The sequence below is a fragment of the Camarhynchus parvulus genome, chromosome 8, assembly GCF_901933205.1.
Source record: "Camarhynchus parvulus chromosome 8, STF_HiC, whole genome shotgun sequence".
Lineage (NCBI taxonomy): Eukaryota > Metazoa > Chordata > Aves > Passeriformes > Thraupidae > Camarhynchus > Camarhynchus parvulus.
The window spans coordinates 3,575,112-3,594,754 of record NC_044578.1 but is presented as its reverse complement, the minus strand read 5'-3'; the positions used below and the strand labels follow the sequence as shown (position 1 = coordinate 3,594,754).

Below are 19,643 nucleotides of genomic sequence, written 5' to 3'. Positions count from 1 at the left end.
GTAGCATAGTGAGCTGCAATTGTAATGAGAAGTTTCTACAGATAATCAGAAGCTTGTAACCACAGTATTTTCCTAAGGGATATAGTCAGAAATTATATTTTAATGATTGATAATATTATAGTTTATATATTAAGATACTATGTATATTATTATATATGCCCACACAAAATTATTATATGTTCTTTGACTTTAAAAGTGAAATATTTACTATGGAAGGCAACAATTTTTTCTTTTCAAGAAAGAAGAAAAAATGCTTTAGCAATATAGGCAGATGCACAACAGAGTATTCAGCAAGAACTTAAGAAAAAGGTGCCCTCCAAGAGGCAGATGAACATAAGGCATTTTCCATGTTGGACACAAGCGAAAATAGAAAGAAGAAACCCTTTCCAAAGCACTAGAGAAAAGTATTAGGGATGAATTAAAATGTAAATTAAAACCTTGAAATTTTCAGCATCCCACCTTATATGTAAAACTATACATTTGAAACCATTTAAACAGTATTTAAATATACAGTGTTCTAGTGTAGAGGACTAACTCTTGTGTGTGTTGTGTGTGCACTTTATATTTGGGTGTATATGTTTGTAAAAAGAGGGGTGTGTTTTATTAGATGAGTACAGTTGGAAAAAATACATAATCCCCTTGTCAGTCTAATATGAGGAATCATCCCTCCCTTGAAACCTTTTCTCTCACATCACCATGATCATGGTTACAAGATTATTTACTTACAAATCTTAAAAAAGCTCCCTTGGTGAACTTGAAAATTGCATCTCCTGCCTTCAACTGCAGTACTTCACTCCCTTAAAACAGACAGCAGAAATATGAAATTTGTGTGCTTCATACTTCATCCTGAATGCTATAAAAACTCTTGTTTGCTCTCCTTAGTCCTACTGGACACAAGCATCCAGTTGCATGTCAAGCAGCAGCCCTGGATAACAAAACAAGCTCTGACACTGGAGCGAGAGAGGCAGCAGCGTTGGGGTTTTGGTGCTGCAGGATAAACTCTGAGGTCCACAGGGAAATCTAAATGGTGTATTTTTCTGTTTACCTTCAGGTGACAACGTCCAAATGCTGCAACACATCACTGAGCGTCTGTTACAAAAACTCCTGTCACCAAGAATAAAAATGGATGGATGAATAATGGTCAGGCTGGACCTTCTGCCTCCTGCCAGCAGGATTGAGCAGAGATTTAAAAACAGCTTGTAAGCAATACGCAGCCAATCTAGACCTATATAACCAGACCTAGAATCATCAGCATTACACAGACATCAACTTACCTCTGAATAGAGACAAGGGACTTGCTGGTGTTTCTCAAAGGACCCAGATTCATTGACTGAAGTCATTGAAAGCATTACTTGTTTCACAATCTGTTTTTCCAACTAAAGTCACTGACAGCACTGAACAGGTTATTTTTTCCTTCTTAAAAACTTGCATTCTAATTTAATTGAAAAAATATGATTAAGTACACCCTTCTCCATATAAAAAAGAATTTCTCAAAATAGGATAACCTGTAAAATATTTTGGATGTTTTCTTCAAGTAAGACACTACCATTTATGAAAGAGATTTTTGTTTTGATCAAATGAATAACAAAAACCATAACAGCAAATATATCTTAACAGATGAAGGAACAGGATTTCCCTTTTTTATTTTAATTCACTGCCACCTCTTTCTACATCTTCCTGCAAGATCAACATTTCAGTATTTCCATCAACTGCAAAGCAAGGACAATTCAAACATGTGCAAACAGAGATTAACATGCTGGGTACAGTGGGTCACCAATCCTGAGAGGCAGAGCTTTACCTACATTGTCCATATTTTTCTCCAGGGTATAAGAAGTGCGGCTTCAAGGGGAAAGAGGGAGGGAGGGAGCTTTAGATGCCAGTTTCCTGACAAGAAGTCACTTCCATGATAAAGTTATCTACAAAAGCTGTGAGTCAAGAAACCCTGTATTTGTCTCCTATGTAATATACTCCACATCAGCAATCACTTCTATCCAAATGGATATATCCAAATCTAATGTTGTGGCAGCAAAACTGCCCTCTGATGAGGCACCCTGATCATTTAAAAAAGACAAGAGGCATCTTTGTAAAGCATTTGGTACTACATGATTCCTTCAGTACTTCTTCCAGAAGGAAGACTCCCCTGAAAATTATTTCACTCCTTTTTCAAACTGAACTTGGTGCAACCCTTTCAGGTTACTTTGAAGAAAAATGTTGAATCAATCCACATTCTAAAATGCCTCAGAAAGAAGCAAAATCCCAGCAGTAAATCCACCTAATTAAGTGAGGGTGTATCTAGCCCATAGCTATTATCGCTTCTCAGCTTAATATTTTTAAACATCTTGTATGTGGAGCAGGCAGTAAGCTCTTCTCATTATTTCTCAAATGAAGCTGAGTAGATCTAACCCAAATTATGGCAAGATAAACCAGACAACTTAAGTGATGAAAATTATACTTTTCCCTCTGCTTTAGGGACGCTTCTGGCTCATCTGTCCTCTGATCAAGGTGAGCCTGATAAAGCTGAAAATTACACTGTGTGACTGGATTGTATGAGATTATCTTTCCCCTGAGAAGTGATTTATTTTAGTAACTCTTAATGAATAAGAAACTTTCTGCTCCAACACGCTGCTCTTCTTGTGTGGGCACAGTTCCTTATTGCTTTGAGTGAGAGATCACATAAAAGAAATGGAGAATCTGAGTGGCTACATCTTCTTCATGGTTCAAAGACAATTTTGTGTTATAAGATAGACCTTCAGGGACCACCAATTCCATAAAAAGTGAAAATTAATGTCATCAGTTCGTGGGTTTAACTGCAAAAGTCACTGGCATATCTTCCACTTTTTGAGTGTGAGGAAAGTCCAGTTTTGGTTTTGAGGGATCTTGCTTTGTAGAATTTGGGAGTCCTCGACCTTTAGATGATTCCAGGAGATGTTGCATGTTAAGTCTGAAAATAAGGCGAGGATCTGGTCCAGAAAGAGATGGGCAATTGCAGTTCTCTCTTATTTTAAGAGCCTGTGAACACATGGGAAAACAAATCAAATAGGAAAAACAAGAAAGGTTTCAGTCAGTGACTTTGGCTTTCCAGTCAGGTTTGCATTTGCACATTGGTTAGTGTAATAACGAGCCTGAATTGTTACTGAACAACTTCTCAACAGAAGCCAGGAATTCCTGAGACAAAATGGAGCAATATGGTAAAACAATGGGAAAAATGAAGAGTGAAGTTATTTTCTCACACCATGATCTCCAAGGATGGGTACTCTAAAAGGTACAACATAATTAAACAGGAAGTTCTCCAATGTTTTCTGTGATACTTGTCCACACCAGTACCTTTTAATTTATATTCACATATAAACTAAACTTTTTGTAGCCCTTTCAGGCTATTTTGAAGAAAAATGTTGAATCAATCCACATTCTAAAATGCCTCAGAGAGAAGAAAAATCCCAGCAGGAAATCTACTTAATTAAGTGGGGGTATATCCAGCCCATAGCCCACAGCCACAGCCCACATACTGCACTCAGCTTCATATTTTTATATTTATATTTACATTCAAATGCAAATGAAAATGACTGCATCAAGGAAAAAAAAGCTCTGAATAATTTACTTCCTCAGATAAGTTCTATTATTGAAGTAACTATACATAGATGTCTGACTCAAAAAAGGAGGGAAAATCTCCAATAACATAATGGACTTTTAACTGTTTGGCACAGAGATCCAGATGGTTCATCAGTACAGCTAAACTCCTGTTACACAAGTGATCTCATCTCCAAGAAGCATTTGGAGTATTCCAAGTTTCCAAGTATTATAAGAAAATAATGTCACAAGAAAATAATGTCTCTAGAACGTAACAATTTCTCTGGATAAAAAGAGCAGCAGTAAGAGACCAAACCCTAAGTTAGTTCTGCTCACTGAATAAGTGCCATTGCTTGCATTTTACAACTATGAAAGTAGGGGCACAAAGGAGCCAGAGAATCTCCCAGAGAACCAAAATTCATTAGCACGAGCACATTCCCCCCAGATCATCCTGTCTGCCTGGCAATCTGAGAAAGGAATGGCAGTGGATGAATCTCACATCTCAAAGGCTCTGTGGAGAAATTGATACCAACCTGTTCAAAGTCAGCTGTTTTAAAGGATGCTTAAGTTGTGTTCATTGTCACAAAGCTGAACATACCTTAATTAGAGCACACAAACTGGCAGCTCCTGTGTTTGGCACAGAACAACTGATGAGGTGCTTTGTAAGCAGCTCTACACAGAACTACTGGGATCCATGGATCCTCCTTTCATCTAAACTAATTAAGAAAAATAGATCCTATGTATCATATAGCAAAATATTACATGTAGAACTCTAGAACTCTAACTCTAGAGGGTTCTACATCTCCACTGAGAACTACTTTTTCAACATCTGCAAGATGAAACACCAAGACCACAACAAGTCTGATGGTTACCATTAATCAGTGGTCACTGGGGTATGATCACATTTGTTCAATATTGTCCTGGCCTCAATTAACAGCATAAACCATGGGCAGATTTAGATCCAGCTCTGTTTTTAATCTTTTCATAGAGAAACCAGTTCAAATGTGCCTTTTATTCCACTTCACTTTAAAATCATGGATTCCTGAAAAGCAATGGCCAGGGCTGCCCTGAGTTGTAGCCAGGCGCCTCCTGGCCAATATTTGGGACTGTCAGCAGAAAACACATGCTGATTAATTTGGTCTAGATTGATTCATGAGGAGGAAGAAAAAACACAGTTTTCATAGCAGTCCTAGCATTGCATTGTAGACAGAGCAGAATTTTTTAATCTGCTTTATATCCACTAGCTTTGTCTGAAATATCAAATCAAATATTCCAGTACAGCTCTGCATAAGTATTTGCCCATCATTTTGAAACACTTTGATATTCTTCCATGGGAGGCACTGGAAACATCTTACTACAGCAGATTTTAAAATAGAAGAGCAGAGCTTCTTAACTCATTTTTATCTATAAGGAGGTTCCAAAACATATTTCTCCTCTAACTTTACTACAGTGAACTGACAGAGTTTGCTGTAAATGGCTAGAAACAAACAGAATTTAAAATTAACAAATGGTTTTGGAAAAAGACACATTCCAAAAATGTAGCAAGAGTTTCTCCAGTTGTTTCTTGCTGAAATGTAAAATTCAGATTACTGGATGCACAAGTCTGGATTAGGCATGCAAATATTGTTCCTGTCTAAGTTTTAAAAAATATGACTAAAGCTTTCAGAGCTTGTTTTTCTACAGCATGGTTGTCCATGTAGTCACCAAATGTAACTGTACTGCTGAACACTCTTCTGCTTCAGTGACCAATCCATTTCTAAACTGACATTTGTGATAAACCAAGAGTTTTCTCTTGTTCTCTTCTAGAACATAAGCTGCTGCAAGACTGCATTAATGTCAAGCAGTGTTATTCAAGGCAAATGGGAATACAAAGATTTAGGCTGCATCCTGGAAAAGGCAACATAATCCTCTTTTAAACTAATTTAGCAATTTTGTATCTCTCAGTTTTCCTGGCTAAACAGTGCCTGACCTATTTCTATGGTTTCACTCACCTGAAGTCCCAACAGCAAAGATAAAAACCAGTACTTCAGGTGAACATTTTTACCCTTTGGATGTCTGAGTTCTTGCTAGACATAAAGCTGTGCAAGGAGGTAGAAGGCAGCTATTCAACATCATCACCTCACATGCCACTGAAAAACTCCAGATATGGAAAGAAAAGCCAGGTTAACTTGTCACCTCCCTGCTCAGGACAGCTGTAACTACACATTCCAGTGAGAGCAGCCACCTGCCTGCTTATTGGTTCAGGAGATCCCAAATTAAACACCCAAACTCTTGCTTGTAAGTTACAAAGGTGAAGCTGTTTTTCTTATTAATACAATCACAGTCACCTCCTGCAATGTTTGGGAGCAGGGAAGGCAGAAGAATTAGGCAGGTCTCCCTCATCCTATCACCTTCATGTAAATGCAAAGCTACCAGCAGAGGCAAATAGAAAAATAAGTAATTTTTAGCTCCCAATATTAATCCTCCACACTGTCACAGACACCAGACTACCTGCTGGTCTCAAGCTCTTACAGTCTTAATGAAGTAGCAGTAAAAAGATGATTAAAAGAATTGACAGACTTTACTGGATAGAAAAGAAAAGCAGCTTATATACAATGCTAATACTTCCAACCTTCCACTGATGTTGGCATAAGAAAGAGTAGTTGTGACAAAATATTTAATAACTTTTTAGGGAGGATAGAAATGTAGGTCAGTGGTTTTTATTTTGTTTCTATGTTGATAGGGCTTAATTAATGTATTCTAGTACTAGAATTAACTAGTAATGTTAATTTATGAAGTAATGTTCACATGATAAGCAAAGGGCAAATATACCAACCTGCTTTTGAAAAGGAAGGAAAATAAATGTATCTCCCATATCAAAAGGTAGCAGAGGAAAAAGTATTAACTACACAAAAATTAATAAAAATAAGAGCCAATGTGGATTTGACAAAAACAAGTGTTGCCAAAGTAAATGAATTAACTTTTTTTGACAAGTTAACTGACCTAGCAAACAAGACAAGCAGTGCAATTGATATATCCCAACTTATTATTCATCTGTAAATGGCCTCACCATGGCCATTTCCACAAGAAAGTGGAAACAGGACTTACAGTGAATCAAAAATGGAATCTGAGCCAACAACATGATGCTAAAAAAGCAAATGTCACATCAAGATGAATTTTTGTATCACAGGCAAGGCTCAGTAGATAACCTTCTGCTTTATTCAGTTTAGCTGAGGCTTCCACTGATGTACAGCGCTGCATTTGAACAGCACACTTGGAAACAGAAACTGCCCCAAGTCAGAGAACATGAAAATAAAACATTGAGATCAACTAAAAGATTCTGTAGCTTCTCCCTGGCACTACACTCCCACAGTCTCTCTGTCTCCAGAACAATGATCATCCTCTCACCCTTATACAAAAGTATTTTATGATTTCTTTTTCTGAAAATAAAACACATCTCTCCAGCCTTCGTGCAGGAATTATAAGAGATTTCAGTTTCCTATTTAAGACTATACTCTGTTTTCCTGGTTTACTATCCTAACACCTCCCTGTCTGAGGGGAAAATACTTTCAAAACACAGCAAATCTTTTTTATTTGTTTTATTTCATTTCCAGGACAGCACCACTTTTTAACTGCTTATAGCTCTCTTGTGTACTGATTCCTCAGCATGGCTGTAGCTTCCAGCTTGCTCAGAAAACCAGATGTAACATCTTTAACACTCACTTGATTTGCTCTCAGTCTTTTAATGACTTGAAAGGGATCCCTGTGATAGTTCCCCTTTAATTTACACTTCCTGAGACTGTTCAGTCACCTCATTCAGATGTGACATTTCATTACCTGAAGAAAAATTCTCACTTTATATGATTGCATCTTATTGTGAACCTGCTTAAAAGTCTGTAGAGAAGGATTAGAGAAGTCCAAAATCTTGTCCCTATTTGTCCCAGCTATAGTAGCTGGTCTAATAAGAGATGTATTGTCTTGAAAACCATTTCAGCTCCAAAAAGAGCAGCACATGAAACTCAATAGTACTTGTGATGGATCTGGCACTGAGTCTTAAGAAGTTCCAGTTTGTTCACAGAGAGACACTAGAGATAAAAAGGCCTTTTTTGATAATCTGGCTTCTCTCCTGGGCTCTGAATATCGAATGGCAATGAATACATGGTAAACATTCTGTTCTAGAAAGCTCAAAGTACATGAACAATGAAACAAAAAGCTGATATTGAGCAACAATAAAAGCCTGGGATTCCCTTTCCATGCCTGAAATCCAGCCTGAAGGCAGCAGCTCCCACAAGAAGGGGAGTCAATGCTGCAGACAAGAAGCCTCCTCTACACATTTTCTTTCATCTTTATTCCAGTTTTGTAGTGCCAACCTCACTTATCTTGTGAACTCGTTAAAAACAGGAAGCATTCAGCCCCTGTTTTCTCATCCTACTCCAAAGAATGTTTAAGGTAAAAGGCAAACAAAAACATCTCCCCTCAATTATCTTTTGGAAGATCTTCCCAGCCTTCCCTGCTCTTGGAAGTGAGAGTAGCTGTAAAAAGATGGGGGCTGCTCCACCTGCTAAACTATGAGAGATGAGACAGAAATAGCAGTTCTACACAGTTGCTCTGTTATTTAACTTATTTGCTCAGGCCTGGGGTAGAACATAAGAAGTAATTTATTTCATTACTTCTTTATAAGCCAGTCAACAACTACATGAAAATAAACGATCCTGAACTCTTTATGTTCAATCTAGCTAAAACTGAGGCTCCACAACAAAAATAATTTTCTATTCAGATGCTCAAATGTGTTAGAAAATCCATCAAAAACATTCTCCCAGTCTGCTTTTGCAAAGTACAAACTTTGTGTATATTAATTTGAAATATCCAGTCTAGCCACTCTCCAGCCTCCTATCCCTAATGCTGACTTTGATTTATGCCATCATTTAGAATATTTACTGTATTCATTCTCATCAAAGGATTCATGAAACTCTTTTTTTTTTCCTTTGAAGTCAGCAAACACCTCAACATTTTAGTGCTCCCTCTGCCAATAAATCTTCAAGTGTCTTTACAGTTTGGTACTGAGAAAGACTTAAAGTGACAGAGAGTTTAAAAAAAAAGGAGAAGAATAGTTGATTATAAAAAAGAGTATTTCCAAACACAGTTCAGCTTGCTGAAAAACAGTGTCACAGTGCAGTGCTTTAACACTCTATTTTATTTTTTACTTGCTACAAAAGCAAGAGAAGTCAAGACAATTTAGGGATCCAACTCAAAAACTGCCTTTCTAAAATGGCAAAAAAAAATAGAAAGAGTGGATGAGACCTGTGGCACTGTTACATCTATATCAAAAGGCCATTCAAAAGAAAAAATTTTACACTTTGCTCAGAAATCAGAAAAAAAATCCCAAACCACATGGAATATAATTACATTTTATCTGTGCTTTCTTACTTTTTCCTCATTTAATAAAACCTTTGAGGTTGAAAGCTTTGCAATGGAGAATTTCTGTAAGGATAAAGAGTAAGGTAAGCATGGTGCTATCAGAGTAAATTGTGAATCAATACCAAAGCAGCTAATTAATCAATTAATATCAAAGTACTTCTGGCAAGTTTCCTAAGAGGGAAAGACACTTCCCTGAGCCCTGCTCACCTCTGGGATGAGGCGGTCCAAGTGCTCAGCTCTGTTCTCATGGGAAGGGTGTGTGGAGAGCCACTCTGGCACCTTGGGCTGCCCCTGGATGGCTTCTGCCAGTTCCATCTGCTGCCAGAAGACACTGCTGGCTCTGACATCCACACAAGCCTGGGAACAGAAGGGAAATGGAAACACCACTGGCTGTTTAAAGTAATAAATACACAGTCTAACTGATACTGAACTACAAAAGACATCTTAAATTTTAAGTTTCTAAAGAATGTTTAGATGGTCCTTATACCTGACAGGAAAAAGCTGTTCCAAAATATCTAAAAGCAATAAAAAACTCATGTAGACACTGGATCTATTCCTTTTAGCACCTGTGCCCTAAAAATTCTACATCTGAATTATGAAAATTCAAGAGGAAGGAAAGGTTTACAATTTTTGCCATAGACTTATTCTTTAAAAAAAAAGCTCAGCTACAAATTCAAAGCTCTATTTACTAGAACAAATTAATCATCTCCACAGATCTAGGCAAATTTACAGAAAGAAGTTGAGAGTCAAAATACAAGGTGATAATAATTCTTACTTAAAAATACCTAAAAAGTAACTGGAAATGCTTTCTGTAATTGATTACACAGCCTTTCATGGGTGATCTGTGGAATCCATGACACAATAAAACAGTAATTCTGTAGAGTTCCTGAATCTCTTAAATAAGTATATATTTAACCATTGAAAGTCATAGAACAGTAACTTTTAGAATTGCTTTTGTGTATCACCACAGACTTCTCTATTTTTATGTTTAAGTATAAAAGAAAAATCAACAAGATTTCTTACACTGACCTTCATCAGCTAACAAATTAAAAAAGGGACAAGTAGTCAGAAGATAAGAAAATTATTTCTTCCCATTCCCTCACCCAGGAATAGATGTGGTATTTTATCCTTTGAATTTATTTATTTAAATTACTATTATAAAAAGGTTATCTGCACAACCAGAGAAATGCTCATATGTCACTTCACTAATTTCTTTCTGGTATGGCCCTTCTTTTTCAGTATTAGAAAGCAGTGAGCACAAACACAGCAATTAGGTTTTTTTAATTGATTGTATTATTCCCTTAGACAACTTCAAATTACAAATGCAGTTTTAATCCCAGAATCAAAGTTAATTTTTAGAACCCTTCCTTAAAGTAATATTAATAACTATTAAAAGAAAATTTTGCTAATGAAATATTAACACTAGATGGCGCTGCTCTCACTAGTATCTCACATATAAGTTTATTGCACTTAGCCAGAAATCAAAGAGTTGGTTCAGTTCCTTTAATATAGAATTAAATTCCCCAGGGGGAAAAAAAGTAATTGAAAAAATAAACTATGAAAAAATGCTGAGTAGCTTCTGACCAAATTATTGTCTTGCTTCAGCAAAGCTGTATTGTTGTGGCTGTATTTCACTTAAATCTTTAAATCTTTACATATAATTAAATCCCACTTATGCAAGATCCCTATTTAGAGTTCTCCTCTTCACAAATACATGGGGTTTTCTTTTATAGCAACAAACTACACAGAAAGGAGACTGTGCAGGTAATGCACAACTTTACACACTTCAATGTTATTACATCCAATTAGCCACAATGACTTTGTCTTTCCCTAAATACTCTTTTATTTCCCACTACTTCATAAAACTACAGATCTTCAAAAATTTACAGTTTACCTCCATATGAAGAATGAAACTCTCTCTGACTGTAACAGAAACTGAAAAATGTCTGGTACTTATTTTTTTGCTAATTTAATTTTTATTGCTAATAAAACCAATCAGTTGTAGTTACCTTTGCAGCAAACTGAAGTCCCACTTTATCAGCTTCAGCCTCCAGGGTTCTGCTGTAGGGTCTATCAAACATGAACTGCAAAGAAACACAGCAAAGTTTTGTTCCTGGGCCTGGAATGTGTACAAAGATAGAGCCTCATAGCTGTCTTTTAACCTTCTCATAAGAAGGGGGTTTATCTATCTATCTAATGCTCACATTGCATGTGATCAGTTAATTTTCTTAATGTAATCTCTAGTTCTATTATGTGTAACTCATTGATCCTGTATTCAGTTGAAATTAATTCAAATTAGTTATATTTTCATGGGTGCTATCAGCAGCCAGTCTCATTTTGCAGCAACTGAAAGCTAAATACCAACTTTTCCAGAATTTTTTCACTTCACTCTTTTATTGACATCAAGATTTTCTTGCAGCAACTGTATGTACAAAATTCCAGTGGTTCCCTAAACTTTAAGCATGGTATCATCTATTTCTTATGGCAAACTGCCCACAATAAGGAATGTAGCCATCAATATTTGCATGCAGAAATCACTCCTTTGCCATGACTATCCCTAACACAAGCTGCAAATTGCCCTTGAGAAACCAAACTAGAAGACATAAAGCTGACCAAACTCCTCTCCCACTTTTCTAGAGCATTAACACACTCTAGAGGCAGTGGTGGCTTTCTCAAATGTAATTCATATAGATTTGGGCAGCCTTAGCCCAGTCTGTCATGTTATAGTAAATGCAAATCAGGACTTGTTTAAACAGCCTGCTCCTGCAGAGATAAGGAATCTGTCACAACATCCTGGTTTAGTCATCCATTAGGAAATGTGAACTGTGCAAGGTTAGAGAAGAGAGAAAGGTCTATCAGCTCAAAAAGGTTCTATCAGCTCTTTATCTGCCCATAGAAATTTGTCCTCTTCAGAAGTTCCAGGGGAAAAAACACCAAAACCAAAACTACAAACCACAAATCAATTTGAAATGAAGAGCACCAAAGAAGTGGTCCAGTCCCTTGAGTACATAAAGGTAACTGTAACTTTTTGCTGCTTTCCAAAGTAGTACTGATAGTTTTTCTTTCCTAAGTCAAAAATAGAAGCCAACCAAAGCTGGCTTTAAAAGCCAAACATGCTGGTTTCGAAGTAAGCAGAGATGAAGTTACTTTCTAAATTCCTAGTTTCCATACAGACCTTAAACATTGCAATTATAAATATATTTTTTAAATCCTCTGATGATAAAGTAATTCCTTTAAGTGGAATACATGTTTTTATTGCCTTGAAAAGTGCTCCAGGTCTGTTGGTGCACATATATTCACTAAACAGCAAAGAAACCCCTGGCTAGTTTGTCATATATTCCTGAAGCACCATTTCCTAGTTGGCCAGATAAATTATTTGATTAATTATTAAACACTTTTTAGACAGAGAAATGAAATTTGTAACTTATAAAAGAGTCCTGAGGTATCTAACATACAGTGGTAGTCATCAGCTACTGAAAAATGGAATTGTTTAAAAATTCTTTTGTGAATGTGCTAGAGTGAAAAATTGGAACTTCAAACTCTGATCTAAAATCCTTGTCAGAAACTTGACACAAAAAAGACTAAATTGATTTTTCAACTTAATTATCAGAGCTGCCTGTGTATGTTGAAGAAAATGGGAGTTCCAGGGATGTTGACTGCCCAAAATCACCAGTTTTCACAAAAAATACAAATCTTATGGTGTGAGATGGACAAGAAAGGAGGATGAAGTACTGCATCTGTACATACTGGTGTGTGGGGCATGAGTAAAACTCAGTCATGCTTGGTGTTATTCCAAGAATAATTCCTAGGCTTTAGTTCCCATATAAAATAACTGCTGCTCTATAACAAAACCAATATGCTTCAGTCCAGAAATACAAGCTTAAGGAACAACCCCAAATAAATGTAATAAGAAAAGTTAACAATTTACTAAGGAAAGAAAATCCATTATCCTTGGTGGAAAGGCAGAACTGGAGCTCACATGCCCAAAGGCCTACAAGGAATCACTGGGAAACACTTAGAGTCAATAATAAAAAATACACAATAGTCACCAGGTCAAAAAGTCAAACCTCTAAGGACATAAGAGAAAAACAAATATTGAAACAGAAGCAAGTACCACAGCATGGCTCAAATAACCCTTTCACAGAATGGGATGCTAAAGCTTTAAAAAGCAAAATACAGTTATGGAAGAAGAGGAAGAGAAACATCCTGAAAAAATGTGCAGAACTATTCACTTTCATGTAAGCACAACAGGCAAATAGTGAATGAGTGAAACAGACACTGCACTCCTGGGTGACTAAAAAAACTAACCTTCCTATTCAGCTGCTTTTGTCTATGGGATGAAAGCTTTGCAAGTATTTATCACTTCAACATCAACTGAAGTTTGATCAGCCTTTTAAACCAGGACAGTATCCCTGGTTAGATAGATGATGTTTCCTTTGCACAGGACTCGGAGCTTAAGCCCAGATTCCCTTTCCAACCTAAAGCACAACTCCAACCCATGATGCCAAAACATCCATTCTCTGTGGAGAGGAGAAGAGATGCTGACAGGGAGTTGAATCCTGCTGTCTAAATTATGAACAGTCTCAGGATTCATTCACACTTTGTGTTAGCCAAATTCAGCTCTTCAGAATGCTGGCTAGCATTCATCAATGTATTGGTTTCTTAGCTACTTGTGCAAATATCCAAGCTCTTAAGAGATAATTTATGTTCAGAATCCACACATCTATCCATTAGCATAAGAGCTACCAAAACAGATTGGTTATGTTTAATTTCATGTTTTTGAGGAACTGGGGGAAATCTCAGGAAAAGCACCAAGTCAAAGAAACCAAAGAGATCTTTCACGTTAATTCAGATTCCAGTTTTATGATCTAAGCAAAATTCTATTTAAAAGAACACACTTTTTAAAAAATAAATGAATCAGTAACTGTCCAGAGAGTAAATTGCACTGCTGAAGAAAACTGGCACCAGAAGTCCTCTGAATTTTACTTTGCTGAAATATTTGCTGGCTGAGAAGATTATTTTAGTAACTTGTACTATAGCATGGGTGCTTAAATTCTTAATTTTTTAATCTTGGAAATCATTCTTATCACTAACAATATATTTAAAGAATTACATATATTTTGTTTAGTTTAAGAAGAATTTAACAACTACTTAAAATAAAAACATGGCATTTTACCACATACAACTTTAAAGGGCAAGTTACCTTTCTAAAAGACAATAATCTGTCTTAATTGGCAAGCAGGCTCCTGCAGCCTGTGCAACTAAATCCAGTCATTTAGGGAAATCTAAAGTTCTTCAACATGACAAATGAAAATCAGCATCAACTAAAGCAGAATCAGATTTATGAGAACATACCTCATTCCATAACAGACTCAAATATTAATTTTTGTTACATTTCTCCTCTTGCCTTTCTCCCCAAAGTTACTATTTAGTGTAGCAAAATATTAACATTACCTTTCCAAGGAAATCAGGAAGGACAATAGAAAATGCCAGTCTTACCTCCTGCAACTTGCTCTGAATCCACTGGCCAACAACTGCCAAACTATCACGAGGACAGATGGCCCAAATCATAGTGAGAAAGATGAGTGAGAGAAAATCCAAGAAGTGAACCAGGCTGGCTTTCTCTGCCTGCAAGCAGAAATTGTCCCATTTTCATTCCTTACTGTCTGACATTTCTTTAGAACATTAACAGAATTTGGAAACACTTTAAAAGTCACTGATTTTTTTTTCCTGTGGAGCCACAGGAAGAGGGCAAGCACAACATTCCCTGCTTGTACCAAAACAAACAAACAAAAAATCCAGTTGGATACAAGGTACTTTCAGGCCAGAATTCACATAAGCTGCACATAAGCTGGAACAAATACATTCTGTCCATAAGACCCTCTGAGAGACTTGAGGTAGGATGGAGGCAACAAGCAGAAAAAGTTCGTCAGTAAAAAGGCCAGGAAACACCTCAGTGTGAATGAAAAATCTATAAAAATACTTCAAAGACTGTTCTTTATATTAATTTGAGAAGAGATAACACATCACTGAGACAGGATCATCAATGGGATAAGGGAACAGTACACATAATGTATTTCTCTTTTATTTTCTGCTGCTTTCATTTAAATTCAGAATCCATGAGATTATTCTGTTTTCCAGAGCTCTATTTGACATTGCAACAAATTGATCAGAGCATTTACAAACAGGATCATATAACACTGCTCTCTGTGCCAGCTGGGTGACACCAGATGCCATACAAATAAAATAAGTTCTTTTTCATTATCGGAAATATTTTTTAGAAGTTTAAAGGGTTGGGTGGCTGGACTGAGCCCAAGAAACCATTATGTGAACTGTTGCTCACCCAAAATCATACAAGAACCAAGCTTTGGGTATTCCAGAATTTGACATTCTAAAACTGTGTGCTCCAATAATAACAGTAGCAAGAATTTTAAGATACTTTTTAAAGGTGATAACAATTATAGGAGTAACAGAGATGCTGAGTACCTCCAGTTCTCTATGCCTGTGCAGTAAGAGAGGGATCTGCAGACCAAGCTCTAAATGACTCTTGAAACTGAGCCATAATCTACCTGTACAACTGTGAATAAAGCCCTGGCAGCCTTTGTGTTAACAGGGACCACCACAGGTCTTCTGACAGTTATTAAGTGCTACACAAATAATAAAGATCTACTGTAGCAAGCTACTCATTTCAAACTCAATTGTGCACTGATTAGATAGAGTCACCCTGAAAATTTGGTTGGTAATGATAGGGAAAATCCTAATTAGAGTAATTAGAATGAATAACTTAAGAATATTAGACATCTTTCTTTAAAAACTTACTGCGTGTTCCAGCACAGCGTGAGCTATTTCATGTCCTAAAATAAATGACAGCTGATGAATATCAGAAACTGCATCCAGTAACCCAGTAAAAACAAACACTTGACCATTCTGTAAACAAAGAGAATAAAAATTAAGTGGGAGACATATCAAGTGCATATCAAGACATATCAAAAAGACATATTTTTTGTGTGGTGTACAACTTACTGGAAGCACAAAAGCATTTACACCTGGTTCATCCACCACATGGATAACCCACTTGAGAGCTGAGACTTGTGGGATGTCCTTGTTGCTTTCAGACAAATGCCCAACAACTCTCTCCACAACCTGGTAGCGTGCATCTGTCTCAGGTAACATCTGACTTTTGAACTGCTCCATCCACTGAAAAAAAAGTTCATTGGTCCTAATTTTTAAGGTGGACAAATGTATACAAAACGTGATTTGAAAATATCCTGTACTTGTTCTGTTCTTATCTTGTGACAGATGGGAATATGGATACATCTGAATATGGCTTATCAAGTTTCAGTTTACAACAGGAAATCGTAGAACTCAAAATTATAGGACAAGAACTTACAAAAATTACAGTGGACAAGAAATAGTTAAGAATGTTTGCTACAAGCATGTTATATGCTTTGTAACCATTACATGCTTCTCATGGAAAGGGAATTCTAAAAAAGGATGAGGACAAGATGAGGAGGTAACAGATGAAGGGACTCCTCAGGTTTCTGAGCATGAAGTTCAAAACTCATCAAGGACACTACAAGGTTTGTTTGCCCATTTCATTAACAGGACTATCTCATCACTAAAATAGCAACAATTTTTGAGTACTTTCAATTTCTTGTCTGAAATCTTACCATATCATATTCCATCTGTGACAGCTCCCTAAAATGCTCTTTGCCAAACACCAACAGTCGAGCACGCCCAGTGATGGGTGTCTCCTCCAAGTGGGTAAAATAAAACATGATAAATACAACTCCCAAGCTGCTGACACCCAGCAGGATCTTCCATTTGTTTTTTCTTGCACTTTCTTTGAAGAGTTCCCGTTTATTAGGAGGAAGTGCCTTCCACCAATTTCTTATGCTCCTGTAAGATGCAAACAGTGTTAACTTAGGACATTTTTGAAATGGAATTTGTTACTGTGTTCTGTATTACAGCCTCATCTCATGTAGGAGCTTATGGGGGGCTTATACTGTAATTGGCTTCCAGTACACTGCATTTCTTCCCTCCCAAAGGAGAAGGAATGCCCCTTAGTGTCTTGGTTCATCTCCCTCTATCACATGTAAATGAGAAGGAAAAGAGGAGAAAATACATCTAACACCTCTGATAATGGAAAAAAAAGACCTCTTGTTGAGCAAACTGTCAGTCAACAAGACTACAAACACATCTGCCATCCATCCCCACACTCACACTTTGCATGATGGGTCTTGCACTGAAAGGAAAGTAAACGGTATTTTACCTGCCAAGAATGATGGCAAATAATTTCTGAGCTGGCTTCACAATAATCCAGAAAAGAGGAACTGGCGCAGCCTGAAGTGATGGTGATGTGTGAAAAGACCTGTTGATCTGAATGTTCCAAGCAGCAAAGTGGTGTGGGGGTTGTCCTACAGAACTGATCAGGAGGGATGGGATCTTCTCCCCCAGTGCCTGAGAAGACTGGGAGAAAAACCTTCCTGAACTATGGTTTGCATTCCTGTACACTTCTTGTCCACTTGTATGTGGGACATCCAAAAGACATCTCAGTCCTTTACCAACCAAGTTTCTATAAGAGTCAGGGTTTCCACTCAAAAAACAGCTTCTAGAATTTCCACTCAAATCCAACCTTTGGCATCTATTTCTGTCACCCTGACTCCGGCACCATCCTGTGTAAGACCTAGAGAGATTATTGCACTTCCCCTGCTTGCAAAAAGAAGCCAAATGAGACAAAATACAGTTCCTGCCCGACAGCTTTAGACCACAGATGATATTCATAACTTCTTTGGTTGATTACCCTGAAAAAAAGGAAAGAAAAAAAAAAGAGTAGACTGGTATTAAAAAGCCCACCCAAACAAGAAACTCTGCATCGTTATTTCATTTTCCCCTGAATGGATACTATGTATTAGTTTGTCAACATCTGCATTGCACAAAAAGAGGTCACAGTCACAACTGCATCCAGTTACAGTTGTAAGACATCCATCTGCTTCCGACTGTGAAAGATATCAGTACCTTGCATCACTGAGAATAAAACGAGGTGCGATTTATTTTTTTCCTTTCACTTTTATTGCCACCAGATTAGAGTGACTGCAGGTGTCCCTTGTGGGTCATCGCCTTTCCGCGCGGGGCTCCTGCCCTCTCGGTGCCATTCCTATACATGAGGAAAACCAGGATCTTGATTTTGTGTCACAGGATCTGTGAGCATATTGCTCGTACCTTACTCCTGGCCTAGAAACAAAACACGGCGAAACGAAGTCTCGGCCAGCCGGGAGCCTCTAGCTCACGGACATGGAAATGCCTTGGCACTGAACTGACCCAGGCCCTCCCGCCTGAGGGGCCCCGCTGCCGTCACTTTCACCCTCTGGCTCCGATCGCGGCCTCTTCTTCTCCCCCAGCCCCGCCACCCTCGGGGGAAACCGCGATTATCGTGACATGGGCTGATGCGAGGAGCCGGGAGTGGGGAACAAGAAAGACCAGTCACTCTGAGGCGCCCGCCCGGGTAATGGCGGGCAGGGAGGCGGGGGACAGCTCCGGCCGCCTCACAGCTGCGCGTCCCACGGACCGACCTCCTCCACCGGGCTCCCCTACTCACCACCGCGGGAGGCGGCGGCGGAGGGGCCGGACCGCGGAGCCGGTGTCGATGCAGAGCCGGGTTGGAGAGCGGGAGGTGGGGACGGGCGCCGCGCCGCTGCAGCGGCCACCGGGGCCCCGCGTCCCTTCCCTCAGGCGGGGCCGCCGCCGTTCCTGCCACCGCCGCTCCCCTCAGGCGGCGCCCGCCATTTTGTGGCTGCGCGGGGAGCAGGGGCGCCCCTCTTCAGGCGCAGAGCCCGTTCTCCTGCGGGCCGTAACTCTGGCTTTGCCCACGGTGTTTCCGTTCACCTGGCTGCAAAATGTGAAATATGTCAGGATTATTTTAAATCAGGGTATTCTTTGATGTAGGATCTTTGTATGCTTTCAAGCCTAAGTCAGCTTCCTCTAGTCAATCCGGGAACTGAGAAGGTTTAAGGATGTAGCAAATCAAGATGTTGATGTATATCTCTATATACATTGCTAACTCGTCAGAGTAACGTGTATGTAAATTAGTAATCAATCATAATAGAAGGGCTGTGCTTGGAAAGTTACTAACTCTGAATTCCTGCCTATAAGTAATGGTGGGAAAAGTGTGGTGGTCTTGCTTGATTTGTGGACTCCGAGAGCTGCAGTGCGGCTCTGAAATAAAAACTGTCTCAAGTGTGTAATTATTGCCTTGTTGCACACCAGGTAAAAATCCCATTTTGTGGGCACCAAGCTCATGGCTGAGGGCAGCCCTGAGTCGGGACCTTGTCACTTTGGAGCCAGGTGGAGGTCGGTCCTTCTCCCAAGTAAAAAGTGTCAGGACACGACAAAATGGCCTCAAGTTGTGCCAGAGGAAGTTCGGGTTGGACATGAAGATCAGTTTCTTCACAGAAAAGGTGACGAAACATTGGAATGGGCTGCCCAAGAGGGGTTCAAAGAACGACTGGATGTGGGACTCAGTGCTCTGGGCTGGTTGACAAGGTGAGGATCTGTCGCAGGTTGAACTCGATTTCAGAGATCTTTTCCAACCTGATTGACTCTGCAATTCTGTTTTTGGGGACCTGAAATGAGAAGTGGCTCCTGCTGCCAAAGGGCTGGTGACCCTCCCGGGCAGGGAG

The 19,643-nt window shown here is 38.6% G+C and overlaps 1 protein-coding gene across 3 annotated transcripts; it reads right to left on the bottom strand.

Annotated features, from left to right (window-relative positions):
* Positions 1-1,625: 1,625 nt before the first annotated feature.
* On the bottom strand, positions 1,626-18,948 carry OMA1 (OMA1 zinc metallopeptidase). 3 transcript variants are annotated; one of them, XM_030953922.1, is made up of 10 exons: positions 18,563-18,948; positions 17,983-18,121; positions 17,237-17,768; positions 16,635-16,863; positions 15,988-16,161; positions 15,784-15,891; positions 14,464-14,592; positions 10,974-11,048; positions 9,172-9,321; positions 1,626-3,009 (listed from the first exon to the last, which is right to left on the bottom strand). In XM_030953922.1, exons 3-10 carry the CDS (start codon positions 17,746-17,748, stop codon positions 2,791-2,793), a joined length of 1,596 nt encoding a protein of 531 aa, XP_030809782.1. In that variant the 5' UTR covers positions 17,749-17,768; positions 17,983-18,121; positions 18,563-18,948; the 3' UTR covers positions 1,626-2,790. The 3 variants fall into 3 exon arrangements, with proteins under 3 accessions (XP_030809782.1, XP_030809783.1, XP_030809781.1); XM_030953923.1 differs by lacking the exon at positions 17,983-18,121 and having other exon boundaries at positions 18,537-18,948; XM_030953921.1 differs by lacking the exon at positions 17,983-18,121.
* Between the last annotated feature and the right edge of the window lie 695 nt (positions 18,949-19,643).